At 45.4% G+C, this 22,127-nt stretch overlaps 1 protein-coding gene across 2 annotated transcripts in view; it reads left to right on the top strand.

Moving 5' to 3' along the window:
• The window catches only part of MARCHF3 (membrane associated ring-CH-type finger 3), a 313,528-nt gene that overhangs the window by 185,617 nt on the left and 105,784 nt on the right, over positions 1-22,127 (top strand). For both annotated transcript variants that reach the window (XM_086961109.1, XM_086961111.1), the window contains one exon: positions 14,491-14,716. In XM_086961109.1, coding sequence (XP_086817235.1) covers positions 14,547-14,716 — 170 coding nt within the window. In that variant the 5' untranslated portion in view covers positions 14,491-14,546. The remainder of the gene's footprint in view (positions 1-14,490; positions 14,717-22,127) is intronic.

Here is a 22,127-nt window from a genome sequence, read left to right as displayed (position 1 = left end):
TGGCTAGTGTTAGACAAATTACTTTTCACTGGCACCATGCTGGCTGCTCCGCATGCAAGGGTGCAGTCATGCAACGTGTGGGTCGAAGATGATGGATAGAAGCACCAGTACACGTTCACAGACTGCCGTTGAATTCAGGAGTGGTGGCGTGTGTGGCCTCCATTGTTGTTTAGGTCCAGGGGAGTAAATCTTCATGGTAAAGGTAAATATTAATTCTATAGCCTTGGACTGCTATGTTTGAAACCGTGCTTAAAATGGAAACATAGAAGTGCAGGTATCCTCTAATAGAGTACCCTTGTGCTTCTGAGAAGTACAGGTACTCTCCAAGGAGAAGTGGTACTGCCCCTCTCCAAATATGGAAGAAGAGGTACTCCAAGTTTGTCAGTACCTGTGCATTTAAAGCACGAGTTTGAAATCTATCACGAGTTTGAAATCTATTTTAGTTAAAAGTGAACAAGTTCTGTCATTCTCAGGGCCTCACACCCTGAATTAGCAGTAATCTTTTGTAGACAGTGAACCAACATGCTTGTGCCTTTATGTCGGGGGGTGTCCAACGAAGTCCAGGAGGACGAGGTTCATGTTCGATGCACATGAATCGCATGTGAGTATCCTTAAAAATCTCCAACCCATTCGGCCTCCGGGTGTCTTGATTTCAGTCGGAAGTTTGACTGGTGCTTTGCAATAGCATGAGGAAACGGCTCTTTTACGTCAAAATCTTTGAAAGGAATGGTTTGAAATCTCAGGAGGGAAACACCGGAGCTCTCTGATGCGATTAAAATCAAAGATAATTTGTTTTAAGATCTTTTGACACCTCGGCATGAGCGCCTCGAGAGATGCCCTGCGTTATATAATGGCAGACTCGATCGGGGCGCTGAAAGTGCCATAATCCGATACACCAAGCAGCGAACCATCGACCGGCTCCGCGTCTCTGTTATTACATAGATTGCGTCAGACAGTTTATGGTAGTTCGCAGCCTTCCGCCTCGTGCGCAGCCAAACCACTTCGGGTCCCTGAAAGCCCCAAAGAGCATCTCTTCTGCTCCTAATTGAAACTTTAGCATGGTAATTGCATTTGTCAGCACAATAGTGTTTTACGGGCAAGGGTAATGCGTTTTGTTTACGCGCCTTGGTTGAGAGCCCGCGCACGTGCTTCCGCGTCCCGGCGCCTCGCGGCACGAGCACGAGGATGGATTCCCCGGGCTCCCTTTGCAGGCTCAGTTTGACACCTGTAATCGCTCAAGCGTGCGTAGCTGTGCTGTGCTGTGCATTCTTAGCCCGTAGACACATTGAAACTCGCGCTCGATCCAGTCGTTCAAACGTGGTCCTGTGAAAATGGCTTGATTTATTCACTGACTTACGCTGAGCTTGCTGAGGTTGAGCCGCGTTATTAAAAAATATATTCTGTTGCTTGGGAGAGGAAATGAAAATGCGTGCGCTGCATCCTCAAGGCGCAGACTTCTAGCAGCATCGTCTGAGGAGAAAGACTCGCATAGCAGACTCTGGCCGCAGCTGGGCGCGGCTCTGGCGAGGAGAAGCGACACACGACACCCTTGACTGTAATCTCCACGAGCAGCTTGTGCTGGTCACAGCAGGGCTTTAAGTGGGCCGGGTCCGGCCGTGCACAGCACCGGCATTTCCAAAAAGCAGGTGTTGAGACGGGTCCCCGACGGGCTCTCCGTTTTTGATCTCCTGCTGGAACACAAATCTTAACTCCCCAGCTGTACCACCATTCACTGCCTTTTATGTAACTTCAAAGATACTGGTTATAGTTCTTTCACACTCTCATCATTTCAGAATCGAGCATTTTCAATATTCTATACAACGAAGCCATGGTTGTTGCTTATTTATCTTCTGTAACTACCAACCATTGGCTAAGCTAATATTCATGCCTTGTTGTAGGTGTAATGTTACTTGTATTATTTATCTGGATGCAACGGTAGAAGCAGCAAAACACCAGTCAAGTGGTACAGAGTGCCACTTGACTGGTAATTTACTGCTTCTGTCATTGCATCCAGATATAAGCACAGATTTTTAGCTTACATGTTTTAAGCCATGACCTAATTACATCAGCCACGCCCCTTTGACGGCCGCCCCCTCAGTTTTTTCATTCTACTTAAAGCCCTGGCTGGTCATTTATTTGTCAGGCTATTGTTGTACCTTCTGCAGGTGCACACGTTAGTCATCAAACATGCCAAGTTTCAGTTGCAAATGTTAATATATTCAGAACTGAAAAATAATTCCTGAGTTATGAGATTGAAAACCAGGTTTAATTTTTGGGGGGTGATTGGGTGAACGGATTCTGCTTTTTTTCTCGTCCAGATAAACAATAAAATATTTAAATAAATAGGGCGTGAGGCATAACCATAATCAATATTCAAATCTCACCAAAACAAATAAGGCAGATTTTCTTTGTCAAAAATAGTCTTAGCTCCCTTGGCTGCTCTTTGGTCACAGTGACTTTAATATTTGATATAATACATGGGATTCTGAAATCCCTGTATAAACACTAGCGTCTAATTTCTTTATGATTCATGGCATTATGTAATCCTGTTTAAACGGTAGTCACTAATTTATTTATAATCGTTTATGCAATCGTACACAGGAAACACTTCTATACTCGCCCACTGACATTTCAGTGGGAATAATTTGTCTCTCAGGTGAAGTACTTTTTGTGAAAATATGCTATGAAACATAGTGGGTATTTTTGTGTCGCCTTTAGCCTAATGGGTTAGTAGAGCACTATGTAGGAGATTGGTCGGGTTGGATGCTGTTGGTATCGAGAAAATTTAGCATGGTCAGAGGTGGTGTTGGATACAGTTACTGAAGTGTTATTGATGTACAGTGCGACCTCTCGCTCGGCTACAAGCCAGTCATTTGTAGTATTGTATCTAAGGTGGTCTTGAGTAAATGCAGTGAAAAGGGTAGTCAGTAGATTCTTTGGTTGAAAAATTATGTAGGAAAAGTGGATTTTAAGATTCGGATGGATAAGTGTGAGACCTTCCAGATTTATGTTGCTGACAAGGAAGGGTAAAAGTGGGGTATTATGTTTTGCTTGGCAATCTTTTTTGTGAGGTCACATTGATGATTATGGTGGATGGAGTTACATGTTTGAAAAGAGATTCAGCTGTCGATGATAAAAGCCAAGAGATCATGGGCCGTATAATGGTGAAGGCGCATTTTCATTGTTTGCGTCGGGCGCACCTTTAAAATGGTGCGCCCAGCGGAAACAATGAAAATGCACCCTATTACCATGAATGCATTGCCCCCAGGGCAGCAGTGAACATGAGGTGCTCTGGGTCAGCACATTCAGGTGAAATACGGAGCTGCTGCTTCAAAGCCGCTCTTTGTTTCACAGTTCAGGTGGCAACCCGCCTGCACTTTTAAAAGGGATTAGAGATCCCCTTGCAGGCGGGTGCAGTTAATGTAACATATCACTTAAATATGAGGCTTACTTAGAGGCTTCCAGTAAAAATGTTACGGACTAGGTGTATCGAGACCTTGTTGGTGTCAATTGAGGCACGCCTTTACCTGTAAAAAGAACAATTGATGGACAGAATGGTGAACAACGTCGAACATTCATCCCAGTACAGAGATGTGGGTCTAAATCCATTGTTTTTTTGCTCCCCGTTAAATTCCAGCTAAAACCCAGCCATATGTAAATCAGTCCTGACCCTGCTCTTCATGGGAACAGTGCAGCCCAAACTGCCAAGCCAGGTCCTCCCCGGATCAGAAACAAGCATCCTGGGACGGTTTCGGGGGTTAGCCCGAATCAGCCAGGCTAGCTAGACTTCAGTGGCATAGAAAGTATGGGACCCACGTCTGGGCATACCAGTACCACAGGGTGACAAAAGCAAAAAGAAGACAACGTCTATTTGGAATGAATGTTTGATTTGTTCAGCATTTCGTCCATCATCTGTTCTTTTTTTATTTCATCTTCGCCTGTAGCCATGGCGTGATCATACCCAGGTTTCAGACAAAGGACCCATACAGGGTCGGAATGTGCCACATTTTTTCTGAGAAATGGGAGAGCTGGAAGATAAGATGGTGACAGCACATGCTGCACTCATGGATAACTTTGTTGAATTAATGAAAGATGCATCCTTTACTTGGAGATATAGATATGGAGTACAAGGAAATATGTTCAGTCTCAATGTCAAGAATGGATTCTTAAGGTAAGATTACTTTTGTTAAAAGAAAACTGGAGATCCGTGCAGGACTCATGGAGTCTAAATAATTCATGGGGTGGTGTATCGGCATTACATCCATTTATTGACTACGGAGCGCGCATATCCCCGAAGTGAAGGACGTTCACTAGGATATCCATCATCCATGTGCTACTATCTCATCAACACTAGAACATTTCTGCTGCAACTCAATACAAGAGGGAAAAGCCCCAAGCCCTGGCTGTCACCCAAGTCTGACACTGAACGCTTTTAATTTATAGGTGCAATATATATTTTCTATAGTCTTTAATTGCACTTCCTGGACGTATTGTACTAAGCAGACTGAAAGTGGTATAATATTTTTGTTTTGTAATATATTACGCTTTGTTACAACGAACACCACACTCAAAAACTAACTGAATTAAAAACCTGAGCAGGGATTACAATTAATGATGTTACCAGTGGCATGTAACACTAGACTTTGCACTCCAAAGCTCATCTAAAAAGCCCTGTAGTAGAACATTTTATGCTCTAAATAGCGCATACATCCGCCCTGACCACTTTCTCAAAATTGCTCTGTTGAAAGATGCTGAGCCACCAGTTACAATTTAAAAGTAGAAAAGCTGGCAGGGGCAATATGTTTAGCAGAGCTGTGGCTCCGGGGCTGCAATGTGCTACCCGTGATTGAACAGAGATTACATAACCCATACCTAGTCTATGAAGGTGATATTAAGGTTACTAAGCAAAACCTTCAAAGTCCCAAAATGTGACAGCTCAAATAGTGCCAATGGCATAATAATGGTCATCCTTAACTATAATGGCCATTGTTTAGTCTAGTTGTGTCATACAAGCTACCATTATTGACATATTACTTTTAGCCACCCCTGACAGAATGATGACTTGTCCTTCTATAATAATGGGCATGACTGATATACGCTGGGCATCCTGGATCTTATGGCGTTCAGCCTTAGCACAATGGTAAGTAGTTATAGTTAGGACCATGTTTCCATAGAAAAAGCGTTTTTTGACTTGCCTATATCTTTGGTTGTTGTTTAACAAATCCTTATGACATTTTCCCAAAGAAGTGTCGTAGTGAGTCTTGTGCATGCAAAGTGTCAGGGTGAAAAGCCTTGCAGGTGCCGAGAAAAAAGGGGGGTAAAAAAACCTGTATTTTCCATGTTAAAAACCTGTATTTCCCCTGTTAATTCCCAGTGGAACATCAGTCCCGATTGCATCTCGAACTGTTGGACGGAATTACACCAAATTTGGCAGAAAGCTAGCTTTTGGTATGCAGATTGTTCTGTTTATTTGGTGTAAAACTGTGCAGTAGTTTGAGAAATTCAAAGAAATCCAAATTTGTATATCTAAGATCGTGGCTAATTAGCGAATAATGACAAGCTCGTGCAGGGAAATTCAGAGCTCTGATTGGCTGCCAACACTTCGACCAGGAAGTGTTGGCACCCATCTTGGGACCCTGCTTCAGCCAAGACCCACAAAAAAATGTAAAGAAAAGGGGGCAGGGTAGGAATTCCCTGAACCCCCAAGCCTTGGTCTAGGGGTCCCAGAGAGACCTCGGCAGGGCAAAAAAGCATTTTTTTTTACATTTTTGCCGCAAATCCATGGCAAAAAAACAAGGTTGGACTCTTATGCTTGCTTTGTAAAGGGCCCCTCCAAGTGGGCCTTGTCCAAAACAAGGGGCACTCTAAAAAAGGACAAAGGCGCACAGGCTCCCCTCCCCCCCCCCCCCCCGAGGCTCTTTGACCCCCAGAGACCACCACTTCCCCCTGCTGCCCCCCAACATAGAATCAAATGAGCCCTGGGGATCACAACCTATCATGGGCTTTACTAAAAAAGAAGCTGTGTGGGGGGCCGGCGGACCACCCCAGGCCCCGGGGACCCACACCTCCTCGGGGCTTCTGTGTTTTTATAAGAAGGAGAGGGCCGTTCGGCCCGGCGACCACAACCTTTATTGTGCGGCCTACACACATAGGACTGCAGCGTTCATTTCCTCCTTCTTTCCAGGACATGAAAGCTGTGCTCTGGTCATTGTTTGCACTATGATTTGCCCGATAAGTCAAGTATGGTGACAACACAGGCTGGCTTTATTTTTCTCATCACTGATTTGATTTACGCACGCAGAGCTCAGGTTGATACTGTATTCAAGCTGTTGATGGTAGGGGGTTTTGATGTGGCCATATTTTGCTCGCACTGCTTCCATGTATGCTTAGCTCCATCACATCTCCTCTCTTCTTCCTGTGTAAACTCGTTTCTCCTCAAACATCCACTCTGCCTCTCCTTTGGCTTCTGGCATCCCCTGCCCATTACACTTTCACTTACACTTGGGCACCTCTGCTCATCGCTCATACTGGTACTTCTTGCATTGACATCCCACGCATCTTCATTCACCTGAGCAGAGCCACAGGCAATGTAAAAGCAGCTGGAGCTCTGGGGACCTGGTGGTTCGCCAGTGAGCCCATAAAAAGGCACTTAAGGAATCATGCCAGGCAATAGGGAAATGTTCAGTCTAATCTGTTTAGTCAGTGAAGAGGTCATTTGAACACCGCATCTGCAGATGTAGTGTGGTTGCTGTAGCTTAAATCCAGCTCTGGACTGACATGAAGCAGAGCTTTCGTACATACGTTATCTGCTATTTATCGTGCATGCAAAATAGTACCCAACTGAAACCCCCACCCCAGACTCACGTTGACAATGTCCTTCACATTGCCTTCAGAAATACCGCCCGCGGGCCAGTCGAGGAGCTGGGTGAAATCTCCCCAGGGCATAGGTGCCGCGACGTGTCCTTGAAGGCATCCAGCCTGGTCTGCTAGTGAAATGTCGGCATTTAATCTCAAAAGCTCATTCTTTCTATCAGAAGCCCATTGGACCCTGCTCAAGCCTTCCTCAATGTGTTACAAACTCAACTTGAAATCCTTCTGGCTGGAGCATACGCTGAGTGTTCAGGGATAGATTGTTTTCTAAAAAGGGGAGCCAGGGAATCCCCATAGTCCTTGCCTGAGGCAGTGGTAACTACTCCGCCTTACGAAGTATATTGGCATCCATGACCATGTTCCTCCGCAGTCGTGGGCATCTTTTTCATGGGTTAGGACTAGCTTTGCTTTTTATTTGAGGAGTGAACCAGGATATAATTGTAGGCCTTGCTGGAAAGCCCAATGTACCACTTCGTGGGTGTTAGTATGAGGATTCCATTTCGTTTCAAGAACGCGCCATTGTTTACTCTCCTCCAAGGTGTGTTTCTCTTCCAGGGGACTAGGCTTGTTCTAGCTCTGTGCTTCCAACTGAGCTGCCCTTGAGGGAGGAAGAATGCGGTCATGGTACACAAAACCTAATCACAAATTTGAAGGAGAGAAGTCGAAATACATTCATTTTAAAATATGTTGTACTGATCTTCAAAAAGGAAGGTAAGCATTGAGTTTAGATTCAGGGTCTTGGGGTAAGCATTCCGCTTATGGCTAAGACACAAGACTGGAGGTTAGCTTTAGGTTTCAGGGCAATGGTTAGATTGATGATAAGCATTAGGCTTAACGTCAGGGCCAGGGCTAAGCTATTCTTGACCTAATTTTAACATTGGCTCAAGTTCGGAGTTTAGACTGTGTATTGGGCTTAGGTTTACTTTTGATTCTTTAAATGGGTTGTTTTGAGTTGTTTTGTGCTTTTTTGTGCATGTCGAGATTACATTTTCGGGATGGTGGCCATAACCATCATAAGCATGTTTTTAGGGCGTTTAAATCTCAGTATTTTGCTTTCAGTAACATTATTTTAGGCATTCCCCTTTAGCTATCATTCTTTACATCCGCAAGGCGACCTACTTGTTTTGACATTTCCCATTGGCGACATTGCATCGGAGGCTCCAGTGTCCAGGGTCCTGTTCAGGTTCTCATTGAGTCTCCGACAGAACTAGAGATGCGTTTGTTTTTTTCAGAGTGTCTCACTGGGATGCAAGCAATAGACGTATTAATAAGCTGAAGTTTATTTCAGTACAGCTGGATAACATAAATGCAGCAAGGGCATTCACCTCGCAAACCTCTACCTACAGTGATGGGGCCCGTGAATCGTTTTCCATGGAGTCTCTTATGGTAATAAAGAGGCCGTAAATGGTGGATACCCTGTACTGGGTGATGTGAGAACAAGGCCTAGTTAGGTTTCGCCATGGGGCAACAGGGAGTGGATATAAAGATAACTTACTGTGAGGCCGACCGATATACCCCACGTGTAGGCTGTATTTGAGGCTCGGAGATACCATTGTGGGATATGTTGCGTATACCAAAGGAGCAGGTCACAATGAGACGTAAGATGATCCGTGGAGATGGAGGATAATGACACCAGGAATTTTTGTTCTGCTGTGGAGTACCAAGTACTTTAGAGAATACTCTGTCCCATACGTGCTCATGGTACGGCAAGTACGGGCAGCCAGTCCCAAGGTCCATGGTGCCTGCATTTATATCACACTGCATCAGGGCCAGAGACTTCAAAGGAAGCCCTGGCAGCACTAAGGGACCAGGATGGAATGAATCTCGTGTTTTCAAGTTCCTGGCTGAAAAGAGCTTAAGTGTCTTAGTCTGTTCTTGAGTTTGTATTCTTTACTGGCCATTGGTTTCCAACTTTCGAAAAGTGTTCAGTTTTTTCATCTGCACTGAATGTATTCTTGTGACATTAGATGTACCCACACGTGCTTCGCTCTGTACCTTCACAGACCAGGGAACTTAGCTGACTTTTTTATATCTAGACTTCTGTTCGTGTTGGCAATGTTGGTCTGAAAGCTGTGGAAAGCGATGCCTCAGTGCATGGGTCCATCCTGTGTCCAGGGGTCCATCCCGGGTCTGCTCAGTCCGCGAAGCTGTAAGTGGTGGCTGTGCATTTTGGGAAGGGAGGGTGCTGGGCAGTGATCACAGGGACAGAGGTGTGCCCTGACATGCAGTGTCCTGTTCTGCAGCTGCAACGAATGTGTGTCATGGAAGAGCATTAATAATGTACGGTTACAGTCATTTGTACCAGAGCCTCAGGGCGCCCTTCTCTCCTGAGCTGTTGCAAATGTCACTGCTGCCTCCCGGCATTTGGGAGGAAGTAGCCATTGATTTGTTTAGGCAAATCCCAGCAGGACAGTTATTCTTGATGTTATTGATATTTCACAGTTCATGACGTCATGGCTGACTGCAACACATCTATCAACAGGTTTGTTTCAATCCTCTTTAAACTTGTTTCTATATCTGCCATACGTGAGGATGTCAAATCTGAAAATTGGCTACAATTTCATGGATCAAGATTTTGCAAGATAAATGGGTTCCAGTCATAGTAAAACTGTTGCCTTGTGGCCTGAAGCCAGTGGCATTTCTGAAACCTTCAAGGCAACATTTAAGAAGGCTGTGCGTGTGTGCAGGCTGAGGAAAAAGCCCACATCTCTGGACCTCTGTGCAGCATTGCAAAACTACCGAGACAGTCCACAGCTCTGGGACGTCACTAAGTGAACTGCTGCTCAGAAGGAAAATAAAAATTCCACTCTCTCAAACTGAGGAGCCCTCGCCAGCTGCACACAAAGCGGCTGAAAGTAAGAGAAGCTGAAATTGTAGGTGGTCCATGGGAGGTGAGTGGAATCTTCATACCTTTGCCAAGAAGATCAGTTCTTCACTAAAATGAAAACCTCAGAGAAATCGGATTTGCTGATCAACATTGGGCCATACATCGTGATAGTCATAAGTGGCTGCATGCTTATCATATGAAGACATGGGCACACAGCAACCTGCCATTTTGTCATCACCTTAACGAGGACTCCTGCCTGGTGTCTTCTGAGGGTAAGGACACTACATTTGAAAAACTTTCAGAAGAGAGCACTTGAGGCCGATGACAATCTTAGTCAAAATACCTGGCTTTCTGACTGAGACCGTCAGTTTCACTTTCGACCGCCTAATTACAATTTGCGCGGTCGGAAGTGAAACAGGCCAGTCATTCCAGCTGGCTTGCGACGGAGACCGGCGATTAATCCATATGGACAGCGGTTTCCGGCAAGCTGTCCTACATGGAAAGCCTGTTGGAAAGCGAGTTTGGGGACCCCTAGCAGGGCCCCCTTCAAGCAGCAGCCTACGGTTGGTGGTCATGTTGATCCCTGCACCATGAGGTGTCTGCCACGCGGTGCAGGGATGAACACAACCTTCCATTTCCTTATGGGAGCTTGTACTACAGCCTGTTTACGGCCGTAGCCTATGCTCCCATAGGAGGACACTGTCATCGTAATAAGCCCCTTAGCTGCATTTCTTCATCCACTGTCCTCCTATTCCACTGGTTTCCCTCAAAACTCTCCCGAACCTCCAACTTGCAGCCCAGACCTCCACTGAGACCTTAGATCGCCTGAAAGATTTAGAACTACGAAGAAAAGTAAGGGTGGAAAGAAGGTAAATCTCGGCTGGATGTGCAGGTGAGTAGAAGGGCTCTAAATACGCTCCACTGTTCGTGTGAATTAACCGCTAGTAGAAGAGTGCAGTTGCAGTGGGAAGCACTTAGCTGGTGGGTGAGACATACTGGTTTGATGAGAGAAAATTCAGTACATGGCTACAGAAAAAGATGTGTGGGGACGGGGGGAGATGTCTAAAGAGGTGCAGATCTCAAGAGGACACTGTGGTGGAGTTCAGCAGAACTGCAGCATAGTCACTGCATTGACTACTTCACAAGAGGGTTATTAATCTGGTCTAGTCCGAAAAGAAGGGGGGTTCTCGAGGGTAACTGAACTACAAACACCTTTGCACATTGAAAAAGGGCATCCTCCAAAGGATTTGTGAAATAAAGAAACCGGGATTCATGATATGTAAAGATACTCCTACAATTTCATAAGTGATGATTTTACCTCATTATCACACTGTCTGTCTCATACAGAAAAACCTGATTTCCTCTTGTAAACACTGAGGGATACAGCTGTTTTAATGACATGTCTCCTTTGGAGTTGGTCAATTTTCGAGAAACTAGTAAACAGTGCTCGAAGTCTATTTTTATTTCCACCTGTATATCAGTAGTTGCCATAATCTTATAATAAACATCAAATTAATCAATAAATCTGGTGTTAAATAAATGTTTCGATTTTAGATGTGTGTGTGTGTGTGTGTGTTTGGCTGTATGTGAGTATGAGGATCGATAAATGAGTGAGAGGGTGAGATTAACGAGTGTGGATTTTAATGAGTGAATGTGGGAGTGTAAGATGAATGAATTTGGGGTCGACGTATGACTGATAGGTGTGAGTACAGGTTGATGAATGAATGAGGGCTGACCCATGGACACATCATTTTGTTGCAGGATGGTAAACTGAATGTGAGAGAATTACTGAATGGGTGGATAACTGGTTGTAGGAATGGAGGATGAATAAACCACTAGATGAAAGGATGATTGACTGAATGAGTGGAGGAATGTGTATGAGTAGAATATGGACAGACGGACGGAGTGTTAGGTGAAAGATGAATTTATGAATGGTTGTCAGTTGAGTGAGTATGGCTAAACGATTGATGGATGGCCGGATCAGTGAGTCTGTGGACGTATGGATGTATGCACATGTGGATTTGTGAACCCGTGTCAGGAAAGCCCTGGTACCCTTGCACTGTGTTCATGTTCTGAATCCATGAGCTTCTGTGACGTGTGTTGAACTGGTGCACGAGTGATGCGAAATAACAGGAGCATTTTTCCCAGTTTAGAAAGCACTAAGATATTTGCCAACAAAATGCACTTCATTGTGAAGTATAGACTTCACTCTTGTGCATAAGAGGTTGCATGTTTGTTGTCAGTAATGCCTCATGTCCACCTTCCAGACGAGGCAAAATGTATGAATTCCGCTTCTGTAAATCTATCAATGCAGGTGGTCTCTTTGTGACATGAAATACTGCTCTTTCTAGCATCTGCTGTTGAGGTGTGCTGGTTAACCATATATGTGGGAAATGCCTTGGAAGTATTTGTTAGGAGTTGCAGCCTTTATATCAGTGGGAAAACGCTATTTTGCACTGCTTTTCTAATGCATCTTTTACTTCTATGTCGGCTGTGCAAATAATGTATTCTTATTTTGTACACTAATGCATAAATTGTGTTTCTACAGAGCATTAAGTGAGAGTAAACAATTGGAAGGTTTACTAGAGTAATAACTTATAAATATAGTGAACGACAGGTGGTATTAATACATAACAACATTGTGCACAGTTTAGCAATCTTGAAGGATGGAAGCTTGAGTCAGTCTTTCTGGGATGTTAAGTGGTGATCTGCATGTTTCCTCAATGACCGTTCAACTCCATGACCCATGGTGCCGGCTGTGTTCTGGAACAAATAGTGGTCTACCTCCTTTCATGCTAAGGCTGTGGAATTTTTGTTGAGCAATGATGCTCTTCTTCATTAAAAAGAAAAGAAAATACGTAATTTTGGAGAGTGGCTGGTGTAGATACAGGTATATTTAATTGCTTTACTGTGGCAGCCCCCAGTGACAGGAAACCTAGATTGACCAGTAAAGCTATATGTGCATTTATTGGACCTCTTCGTGAGTCCACTCTTCATTTCAGTTCACAGTCGCATACCACATAGGCCTAATCAGCTTCACAAGTGATTTGGAGACACTCTGCATGTTCAATGTTTTAACGCTCAGATATTTCATCTGCTGATAGCAAGCAAAATGTGCCTGGGAGAAATGGGCAAAAAAAAAGATGAAAAGCATGCAGAAACACAGACTTCCTGGGTTTTAATCCCCATTCCTCAGGGCAGTCAGACGATTCCCAGTATTTCCGCAAGTACTCCTACCCGCAGTATTGGTACTTTCCTGCACAAATGCAGCATTTGTTTTATTTCCACATTACTTAGAGTGGAGATTCTTCTTGCTTCCTCCATTGGGTTAGACCATAGTAATGTGATAATAGAGACCTGTTCTGGTGCACATAGAAGGTTTGAAGATGTGAATATTACACCATATGATACATCAGCTTATTTAGATAAAGAACCTCATATAATTACCTCAGTATTCAGGTGCGCTCACTAATTATGGCACGCAGAAAATCAATTACAACAGTAGAAGGGCACTTGTCTGAATTACCAAGTAGGGCATGATGAATAAAGTGGGCACAGACCACAATTCTCTGTTAGGTTAAGAACTGGTTTTAATGCTTCTGATGATACGACCTTACGTGTGTTGGGAGACCTTGCTGTCCTCTCCTGAGGGAGGGAAGTGGGAAGTGCAAGCAGTGGGGACACTGTACTGAGGCGATGCTCCTAGCAGCATGGACCCACCACCCGCTCAATTCCTGGCTGATGCATGACCATCGTGGTTATACCCAGGGTTTTTTTCTGTTCTATCCCCTGTAATTGCTTGGAGTATCGCAGTCATCCTGAAGCACAGCGGCTTCTTGCTTAGTCAAGTTGCTGCCGTCTCTTTTCGGTCCACCATTGGGTGCCTGATGGATGACTGGATTTTCAAATCCAGAGAGTAAATAATCCTATACTTCTGATTTCTATATTTTTTTTGCACGGACACTGTATGGAGGACACTTTAACGTGATGATCACAGGTATGTGAAGAGAGGTTTGAGAGAACTGTAGATATGATCAGCGCATGTTTGATGTTGCACGTGATTGATCATGGGCCAGAGTAAATGGGTGCGTACATTTCAGGTACCCGAGTAGCTTTGTGGCCAAAAAGGGGCCACAGCCACCGTCTTCACTGGAGATAAACCAGTTGACTTAAGCTGTAGGAACACAACAGCAGTGTTGAAAAGGACATGATCAAACCTGACCCTGTAGAGACTGCAAGCCCTCCTCGAGCTGCCCAGGGCTAGGAACAGCACCCCTATAGGAACGTGCAGAGGAATCTGTCAAACTGGGAGTATCTGGAGTGCATGTGAAATTAAAGTTTCTCGTGCATCCCAGACCTGAAATGCACTGTCTTTCCTCCTATTCTGCACATATAACTCGAGTACGTAAAGATGTACATCGTAATTTAGAATTGCTGTTTGTTTGGCGCACGAGGCCCGGTCCAAATTTCTAATATGGTGCATGCCCTGATCAATTGGCTCCCTTTTCTTTGCTTCTTACTTGAGGTCACCTTTTATTTAAAAAAAAAAAGATTGTTATAGAGCGCAGAAGGTGTTTCGAACCCTATTTAATGCCGTCAACAATTGTTTTCAATTGTGTGTAAACTTCTGTGAAAGATGTCTACTTGTACTGAATGAATTGAAATGTATATGTATATGTATGCATATAAAGCCGTTTTACATGTGTAGAACCTGCCTTTGACTGTACATCTGAATACCTAGCAGGGCCCCTGCTTGCTGTGTGTTCTCACGAGCTGTGCTCTGCTCTCTCTAGATGGGGAGGACATCCGACCGTGGCAGCCATTAGCGGAGGCCGCGCTGTCTGTCGCCATGACGACCAGCCGCTGCAGCCACCTGCCGGAGGTGCTGCCAGACTGCACGGGCAAGAGCCTGGAGGACTGTGGCGGCCCGGCCGCGGGGCAGCCGCAGTATGTCATGCAAGTGTCGGCCAAGGACGGCCAGCTGCTCTCGTCGGTGGTGCGGACGCTGGCCAACCAGAGGTATGTGCGTAGGAGCGAGGAGCGACGCGCGCGCGCGCCCGCCGGAGGGAGGGCGCCCCCGCCACTGTCTGTGCAAGGAAATAGTGTCTGTTGCCGAATGGTGCTTCACTGGGTTACTGCACGGTGACGTAGTCGGGACTCCTAGGGCCCCATTGCATGCAAAGAAACCAGGTCACCATGCCTTGCCCTTGGGCCCCGGTGTCACTGTAGCTGCTGCATTGGTGATAGCTGAGCCCTTGGTACTATTGTCATGACTGTTTCTAAATACACAGGGGGAGGTCGGGCTTGTAAGTTACAGGTCTTTCCCGAACCCCGCTGCCGGGTGAAAAGGGTTGGGGGGGGGGGGGGGGGGGGTTGTAAGTATGGGGGGCAAGGGCTTCCAATTCCAAGCCCTTCTGGAGGAGGCTTCAGGTGAATATGCACAGACGTTACAGAGGTGCATACTAGGGAATGGTGATGACTATGTAAGCGATGCGTGCAGTGATGCTGGGCCGCTGACAGTAGCGGTGATGTATGCAGTCACTCACTGCTAAACGCCTGCATCAAGCAAGCGCTGCTCGGGGAGGCTGCCCTCACTGGCGCTTTTGGAGCAGAGTTCTGATCTGAGTTCTTGTACAGGTGCTGTTTGAGCACGATTCTAAGCGGGGTGTTTTTACAGGCGTCAGGTCCCTTACATGTGCATGAATCTGCTGATGTCTGAGCAGAGTTCTGAGCTGGGTTCTTATACAGGCACGCATTGACCAGGGATAGGCGCATACTAAGCAGAATTCCTTGACAGGCCCTCTCTGAGCAGGGTCATAGGTTCTCTAACGGGCGCTCGCTGAGCAGGGTTCCCTTACAGCTGCTCTCTGAAAACAGTTCTCTTATAGGCGTTTTCTAAGCCAGGTTCCTTTACAGGCCCTCTCTGAGCGGGGTTCTAAGAAGGGGTTCCTTATAGGTGCCCCTTGAGCAAGGTTCTCATACATGCCCTGAAAAGGATTCTCTTACAGGTGCTTCCTGAGCAGGGTTCTCTTACCTCTGAGCAGGATTCTAAATAAAGTGCTGTTATAGGTACTATCTGAGCAGGGTTGACCTACAGGCACTATTCGAGCAGAGTTCTCTTGCAGGCGCTCTCTGAGCAGAGTTCTCTTCTAGGTGCTCTTAGAGCAGGGTTTCTTACAGGCGCTCTCTGAGCAGGGTTCTCCTACAAGCGCTCTCTGAGCAGGGTTCTCTTACCTCTGAGCAGGGTTCTAAATAAAGTGCTGTTATAGGCACTATCTGAGCACAGTTGACCTACAGGCACTATTCGAGCAGAGTTCTCTTGCAGGCACTCTCTGAGCAGAGTTCTCTTGCAGGCGCTCTCTGAGCGGAGTTCTCTTGCAGGCGCTCTCTGAGCAGAGTTCTCTTGCAGGCGCTCTCTGAGCAGAGTTCTCTTGCAGGCGCTCTCTGAGCAGAGTTCTCTTGCAGGCGCTCTCTGAGCAGAGTTCTCTTGCAGGTGCTCTCTGAGCAGAGTTCTCTTGCAGGCTGGCTGAGCAGAGTTCTCTTGCAGGTGCTCTCTGAGCAGAGTTCTCTTGCAGGTGCTCGCTGAGCAGAGTTCTCTTGCAGGTGCTCTCTGAGCAGAGTTCTCTTGCAGGTGCTCGCTGAGCAGAGTTTTCTTGCAGGCGCTCTCTGAGCAGAGTTTTCTTGCAGGTGCTCTCTGAGCAGAGTTCTCTTGCAGGCGCTCTCTGAGCAGAGTTCTCTTGCAGGCGCTCTCTGAGCAGAGTTCTCTTGCAGGCGCTCTCTGAGCAGAGTTCTCTTGCAGGCGCACTCTGAGCAGAGTTCTCTTGCAGGCGCACTCTGAGCAGAGTTCTCTTGCAGGCGCACTCTGAGCAGAGTTCTCTTGCAGGCGTACTCTGAGCAGAGTTCTCTTGCAGGCGTACTCTGAGCAGAGTTCTCTTGCAGGCGTACTCTGAGCAGAGTTCTCTTGCAGGCGTACTCTGAGCAGAGTTCTCTTGCAGACGTACTCTGAGCAGTGTTCTCTTGCAGGTGCTCTCTGAGCAGTGTTCTCTTGCAGGCACTCTCTGAGCAGTGTTCTCTTGCAGGCACTCTCTGAGCAGAGTTCTCTTATAGGTGCTCTCTGAGCAGCGTTCTCTTGCAGGCGCTCTCTGAGCAGTGTTCTCTTCCAGGCGCTCTCTGAGCAGAGTTCTCTTGCAGGCACTCTCTGAGCAGAGTTCTCTTATAGGTGCTCTCTGAGCAGTGTTCCCTTGCAGGCGCTATCTGAGCAGAGTTCTCTTGCAGGCGCTCTCTGAGCAGAGTTCTCTTGCAGGCGCTCTCTGAGCAGAGTTCTCCTACAAGCGCTCTCTGAGCAGGGTTCTCTTACCTCTGAGCAGGGTTCTAAATACAGTTCTGTTATAGGCACTATCTGAGCAGGGTTTCTATACAGGTTCTATTCGAGCAGAGTTCTTATATAGGCTCTTTCCGAGTAGGGTTCTCTTAAAACGCTGTCTAATTAGGGTTCCCTCAGACATGCTGCTGTAGGCTGCCTTTGCTGATGCAAGGATTCATCCGAGAGAGGCGAGACTTTACAGTGATAACAAAATTAGACGATATTTTGAACAACACTGAACAGCAGCAGTCCCTGCTCACCGAGAACAAACGAGTTTAACTGCTAATGTAACTGCCAAAAACATAACGATTATCTTTTTTGAGAAATCTGTGTTGAGCTGCAATTTTGAGACGTGGATTGAAAGCTTGGAAAACTGTTTATAAAATTGATAACCTGGCATTCCAAAAAAGATGTATATTTTTCCAGCAAGTTTATTGCGCATTTCTGGAAGGTAGTGTTGCCGGACAAAAGAAGACGACGACACTACTTCTGTGGCAATGTATTATAAAGTTTGATATAAGCGTACGCAGAAGGTCAGTCAGCTTCGTGGAACTGGAAACTGAGCTTCAACTTACAATGTGGCGACCAGTTTCTTTTGTACACTTATAGCGTAAATATGTCATGTGTTGGCATAATCAATTTAGCAAACACAAGGAGATGATGGACGGAGTGCTGAAACTTTTCAAACACTCACCCTTTGTTTTGTTCGCCCTAAATTGGCAGGGTATGCCCAGACGTGGGTCCCTTGCTCACTTTGCCACTTTAGTCAGGCTAGCCTGGCTGATGAGGGCTGTCAGCCCGAACCGGTCCCATGATGCTTGTTTTCGGTCCAAGGAAGACATGGCATGGCAGTTTGGGCTGGACTGTTCCCATGAGGCACAGGGTCAAGACTGATTTGCATATAGCTGTGTCTGAACTAGGGTGGCGAAGTGAGCTAAAGAATGATGATGGATTCAACCCAGATCTGTGACTGGGGGTGAGTGTCTGAAAAATTACAGGGCCCCCTCCATCATCTCCTTGTGTTTGCATAATTAATTAGGCATTTACTTAAGCACAACATTATATCAAAAGTAATACTTTATGAAAAAAAATGAATTACGTGATTATGGAATATGATACATGTGTACATGTTAGTTGTTTCCCGCTTGTACTACCGGTTGTCCTTGACTTATCTGTTTGAAGCCTTGCAATGTTGTACTCCCTACATTTCTACTACTCTATAAGGCCTAACCTCCCACTATCCAGTGCTTTTGTGCTACCATATCTACATATTTTCCCATAGATGTATTCTAGCTATGTGGGCTGTAACTTTCCATTTCTGCTATCTCTAATTATATTTCTCTATTCTACTGAAGCTCTTGTCTACTTCCCTTTCCCCGGGACCTGACTGCTGCTCTTCTATTCTACTATGGCAGATAGTTTAGGCCTGTATTTCTCCTTAATACGTACAACTGCACACAACTTTCTGCTGATGCTTGCACTGACATGTATGGGGCCTCTTCATTTTCTACATTTATTATAACAGTAGCCTTCTCAAAGAACAGCTGAAATGATGCAAGAAGATATAAACAATTTAACTAGAACTGAGGAGTCATATTATTGCATGCAACGTGAAGAACTAAAACATGACTACCTTGAGAGCGAGATTCATAAATACTTGAAACAAATTACTGCATGAAGACCTAAAAGTCTGAAAAAGAAACAAAACACACATTCAAAGAAGTTAATGCAATGAGGGAAGGAGGAGTGGAATTAAAACTGGGGGCAAAAAGGCAAGCACCAACATGGCAGTTAATTCAGCAAAATGCAGGGGGTAGCATGAGTCACCTTGCGTGCCCTTTGACCCTATTGACTTCACAGGAAGTGACATCATTTGATCTTTGTCTCTAGTGATTTCAAAGAAAGTGATGTCACACGATCATTGACCCATGTGTCATTAACAAAAGTGACATCACGGAAATTTATAAAAAATAAAACCTGCAATATGTGATATTGGAAAAACAACAAAAGTATTCGAAAGTTGGTAAACGTTTGCTTTAATTATCAGCCACATTCACTAGGCAGTTGTGTTGATGTTCCAGGGGCTCAATCACAAAAAAAACAGCAGACTAGAGTAGGATAGCTGCCGTCATAGACCAGGAGAACATCCATCGTAGACCAAGAGAAGCTCCATCGTAGGCTAGCTGCAGCCATCATTCTCTCACACATAGCTTCAAACGCTCTGACACTGGCACATATCCTGGGCTCAGTCATAGTATGTCAGCCATAATTTCCCCATGGACAACCATACAAGCTTAGACATAGCGTCAAAGAGCTACATACAGCCTTAAAAGCCCAGACAGAATCTCCATGTGTCTTTGCAAAAGCAGTAGATGCCAGGCAAATCCCAGTATACCTTTGCTGACTCATAATATCATCATAACCATTACTCAAATGATAATCCTTGTTGGTACGTATGCATACACTCTCCTTATAAGAGATAATCGGCATATAAAATGCATCTACCTAGCCCCAGGACCAATATACCCATAAAAACACAGTCACTACTCACAAACAGTTTCCAATCCTTAGGCTTTTCTCCAGTCAAATTTGACTGCATGCACGGGAAATCTGTGTGTCTATTCTGGGAGAAGCTTTTTTACCTCAATCAGTTATTTGTGTAGGATTAACATACCTTTGATTCCTAAAAATGCTTTTTTTAAAAAAAAATAAGTTGATATTTTAAGGATAATCTCCTTATTTTATACAGATATTAAAACTCCGGCATGGAGCTGGCCTTCCTGGACCTGCTTTGGACACCCATTGCATACATTCTTAAAACACATGCAAACACATTCTAACATAGGTACAGCCAACACACAATACTCAAACACACAGAAAATAAAAAAAAACGAGTTTGCACGCTCACAATTCGACAGCTATACCATACTGAATGAGACACGCAAACAAGGACACTCTCGCTAAGGGTCGCAAGCAACCTGCCAGAGGCCGCAAGCTGCAGTCCAGGGGTCGCAAATGACGCCAATGAAAAATCGTCAAATCTACAACGACAGTCACGCCGGCTCCCAGCCAGTGCGTATTAAAGGAAACGAAGCTCAGCCCTCGTTCTTACAGAAAGCGCCACCCTGACAATAAGCTGTCTGCACAGATCAGGGGATAAGATTTATTAAATCTTACAGCCAAAGGCCAGATATGTCATGCTGCAATATGTTTCTGTGGCACAGCGATCTTTGAATCCGGTGCCCAATGGACACTTGTTGCTGGGTTGGCGCGGCTGTAGGGGGTCCCAGTGGGGGAGTGGGGCTTGTTACCCTCAGTCAGGACCCATTTTGTTTGTTCAGATCTTATCTATTTATTCACACACTTTTTTCTGTAGCTTGAACATGACCCATGAGACCCAGACCTAGGCACCGAAGTGGCTAAATGGCTGCACCCTCTTCAAAGAGCCTGTGCATCTTACACCAAGGCTGGGCCTGGGAGCCAGGCACACCATATCACTGGGGCGCACCCAGTGTACTAGGCCAGTGAAGCGAGCTGATGCGCCAAATGCATCCGGATTGTTCCAAAGACACCCCAGGTTTACATGACAAGCATCTAAAAGGTTCACAAAAAAGGCAAGCAGATTTTGGACAGTTTGTACTGTCCACATCTTTGGAAGGTTTTTCAGGTCATCAGTGGATACCCTTCTGAAATGGACTGGAGTGTCTCAGAACTGGCTCTCAGAAGACTGCTCTTTTTGGCTTTGTCTCCGCGAAGGGTAGGGCTTGTCAGTCATGACAGAGAAGGCTCGTGACATATTCTAGCCTTTATGGATGGACTCTGGGTTTTATGGGGCAGGAGAACCTGAGGCCTGTTATTCTTCAGACAGGAGTGGTAGATACTTGAAATAAGAGAGCTGCAGGGCAGTCGGTCAACATTTTTAAAAGAGACTTGAAACCTTGCTGTTCGACTCTGATTAACTCTCAAGGTGGCCTTTGTTTGGTATCAGTCTAATTCGCTTTTGAGCCCCGGGACGCTTTAGTTGAAGAAGCCGCTTGCTTTACAAATGCCTTCGTTTGATTGACAGATTTATTTGTAGGTGAAGTGAGTATTTTGAAATTAACTAAAGTACCCAGGGGAATTTTAGCTTTTTTTTGTGTTAGGGATTACTCTCTATTTTTGATCACTGACCAACCAGTGTACCCATTTCTAAATGTACTCAGTCCTCAAACAAATGAGGAAGCTTTCCTTGCATTACCACTGGAGTGTATCCTGCTCTAGAAGCCTGTGATGCATCTGATGCCCGCATCCTTGTGCCTGGCACAAGACGTTATGCAATGCGCTCACTTGCCCTTTCCCTTGTTAGCCCTCATGGCGGATCTGATCTCAGGCATCAACATGTCCAATCTTCAAAAAAGCATTTTCTCAGTTGGTATATAAACAACAGGACCTCATAGTGCTTCTGGGCCTTCATCCGTCACTAAAAACAAAGCAGCCCTTTCAGTCCTCGAAGGCTTGGTCATGTCCACACATCATAGTGCTTCAGATGATCGTGGTAACATCATATCTAACCATTTGTGGTCCAACCAGTGGGGTAGAAGGATCAACTTCACAGAATCCCCAGCATCCCCTCATAATGTACATAAAGAGAGAATACCAGGTGGTGATTGCCCTCCATTTCCCGGCCAGCCCTTTTTACATAAGGGGAAGCTTGTTTCCCTTTAGTGAGGACTGTCCTAAATTGGTTCCTCCATCAATAGTCAAGGAAATATCTCCGGCTGTGGTCCAGTTTGGCAAAAAGTCTTATTATTATTATTATTATTATTTATTTTTATAAAGCGCGATAGTCACCCGGAGGTATCCCAGCGCTGAGGAACCCTGAATTCACCAAACAGCGGGGCAAGAAACTGAGAAAGGAAGAAAGGGAGGATGAAAGATCAGAGCCAGGGGGGGGAGGGTGCACAGGTTAGGGAAAGAGATGGGTTTTTAACAGCTTCCTGAAGCGCAGGTATTGAGGTTCAAGTCGTAGGTTGCGAGGAAGAGAATTCCAAAGGCGGGAGGCTTGTACCGAGAAACGTCTTCCTCCTG

Source organism: Lissotriton vulgaris, chromosome 3_1, assembly GCF_964263255.1.
Source record: "Lissotriton vulgaris chromosome 3_1, aLisVul1.2, whole genome shotgun sequence".
Classification (NCBI taxonomy): domain Eukaryota; kingdom Metazoa; phylum Chordata; class Amphibia; order Caudata; family Salamandridae; genus Lissotriton; species Lissotriton vulgaris.
The sequence above is the reverse complement of the archived record's forward strand: the minus strand, read 5'-3'. Positions and strand labels throughout refer to the sequence as shown.